The 2,500-nt window shown below is 34.2% G+C and overlaps 1 protein-coding gene across 1 annotated transcript in view; it reads right to left on the bottom strand.

Annotated features, from left to right (window-relative positions):
• LOC113804078 (alkylglycerol monooxygenase) overlaps positions 1-818 on the bottom strand; it is a gene marked incomplete in the record, with an annotated part of 5,143 nt that extends 4,325 nt beyond the window's left edge. The window contains 1 exon segment of the mRNA XM_070127105.1: positions 699-818. Within this exon segment, the coding sequence (XP_069983206.1) occupies positions 699-732 (34 nt within the window).
• Between the last annotated feature and the right edge of the window lie 1,682 nt (positions 819-2,500).

A 2,500-nucleotide genomic window follows, 5' to 3' on the forward strand; every position in this document is an offset into this window, starting at 1 on the left:
TTAATATCAATCTGTATTTACACAGTGTCATAAGGCAGTTTTATGTATAGTTTATGACTGCCTTACTCCTTGCTTGTAAGGCTCTGCCTACGTGGTAAAAGTAGTTAGTGGTAGATTCTGCCCATTTCATATCCTCTTTGTGTTGGGAAGGTTGCCATATATCTCCTGCACAAAAAACTAATGGATGTTGAAGTGACTGCGTTATAAAATGCATTCATAGCATAAAACATCTACAAAATCGCACGAGACCCTACATAAATGCCAGAATAAACGGAATAGCTTACAACCTCAAGCAATGTTGTCTTCTCTGTCAGCACCAGCGGGTAACTCAGCCACAAATGGTTCAGTGGGTGACGAAGATAAATACAAACTCGCAACCCTTGTGACCTTGGTAAACGTAGCAGCGTGTTCTAAAATGTGACGCTTCTATATAATGGAGGTAAATGGATGTATTGTGCTCACAACATCGGTATTATACAAACTACATCAGTTAACCTCCCAAGGCAAAACCATAAACTTCATCTGGATACCAAGCCATGTAGGCATAACACAAAACGAAGCAGACATAGCAGCAAAAGCCAGCACCACACTTACTACCTACAGAACTGTAAAACCCAGTTGAAACCAGCTCAAGCTTCTTGCCAAACGAACCACATACCAGATTTCATGGATTACCCCCCACCCAGATGAAGACTTACCAAAAATACAGCTACATGCTTCTCTGATCTTCATACCATACGAGAATGAACCGCATCAACTACATTGAACTACAAATACTGGGTGGCTCAGGCGAAACCCGGGATACCTGATAAACTTAGGTGGCAAATAAAAAAAGGATGTATTGTGTGAAATCTCTTCGGAATTATTGACTTTTTCATCATTCTGGTCGTTTTACTCTTTATATACATGATTTTTTTTTTACCCGATTGCTCTTGTGTAAATGTAGAATTATAAATATTTATATAAAATATTTATGTAGTATTGAGGGTTTCACAAGTCTTGGAAAATAAGTGAAAACAGATTATGGATGACACTTTACTCAATGAAGAGTAATTGTTAATTAACTTTCCCACACGGTTGATTTGCCCTCTTTGGTGCAGGTTAAAACCACTTCTTACGTTTAATGCCTATTTAAGCAAGGAATTTTCTTGCCTAAAATTTCAAGACTCCTTGATATCCCTGGATTTTTTCAAGCAACCAGTGTAGATAGCTAGACAAGCTTGCTAAAAGTTAAGCGGTATACCGTTACCATGGCAACGGCGTCGTTCGCATATTCTAGTGGTTACAATCCTTCGAATGCGGGCGTTGGCCAAGAATTACGCTTGATATTTTGTCAGAGCAATCAATTTTTACGGTTTTTGTTCCTAAAATCTCAATTATTTATCTAATGCAATTAAAATTTATTGTAAACGAAAGGAGACAGAGGAGATTATGAAACAAAAGTCTACTTAAAATCAGAAATTATAATACATTATTTGATGAAATACAGAATATTTCAAGTGGAGAAATATGAATTGGCCAAATAATGATTTAGTAAAACAATAATTCTGAACAAATATTATAATCCTCAGTGATAAAACAATAATTGGCGATGGAATGGTGCTCTGGCAAAGGTTATTAACTTCACTTCCTATATTCCAAGGCATAACACTAGTAGGCCTATAATTTTACAAAAGGAAGATTAGAGCTTGGACCGAATTTTTATGTGACAATAATTCACGAGGGAGAAATGAAATCTAAAAACATTATCTCATCAAAATACATCCTGAATCCTGGACGTGTGTGTTGGACTTTGCTGTAGCATTTCTTGTGTCACTGACGGCATGCCCTTAATGTCAAACTGAGCCATTCTATTTCATTGCACAGATTTATTTGAATAGCATATTTTGTTATATCAGTATCATATGGAATTAGCGTTAATTTTTTCAATTTGTAGGTTTGGAAACCTTATCTCATTTTTCTGATGAGCATAGTTTAAAGATTGTATGTAGTGCTAATCGAAAATATTCATAGATTGACTATTGCAGGAATTAGAAACAGTAAATGTTTTTAATACTGCATTCAGTTTATTGAATATTAAAGTATTTGCCATTAGTAAAATGTAATGCAGATAACTGTTATGCATTTATACCTAAAGCTCAATCTACCCATCATCATCAATTTATCACTATAAATTTGGCCTTTGATAAGCAGATAAGGTTAAATCACAACAATTAAGTTATTATAGGACTATTCATACAAAACAGTTTTGAACAAACAAATCACTTGAATCAATACAATTTTCTGTAAAGAAAACAAACAAAACTTGTTTCTTCCTATATGACATACATTACATACTGACAGTATTAGGCATCCTAGGCAATGTGAGTATCAGTCATTTATTCCATTCAGTGAATTTTTATTTATTACGAGAGATCTCTGTAGTCTTTTTTTTTTTTTTTTTTTTTTTTTTTTTTTTTACTTTGTTTTTTTCAGTTGTTGTTACTATGGTGAATTCTGT

The sequence above is a fragment of the Penaeus vannamei genome, chromosome 11 (assembly GCF_042767895.1).
Source record: "Penaeus vannamei isolate JL-2024 chromosome 11, ASM4276789v1, whole genome shotgun sequence".
Lineage (NCBI taxonomy): Eukaryota > Metazoa > Arthropoda > Malacostraca > Decapoda > Penaeidae > Penaeus > Penaeus vannamei.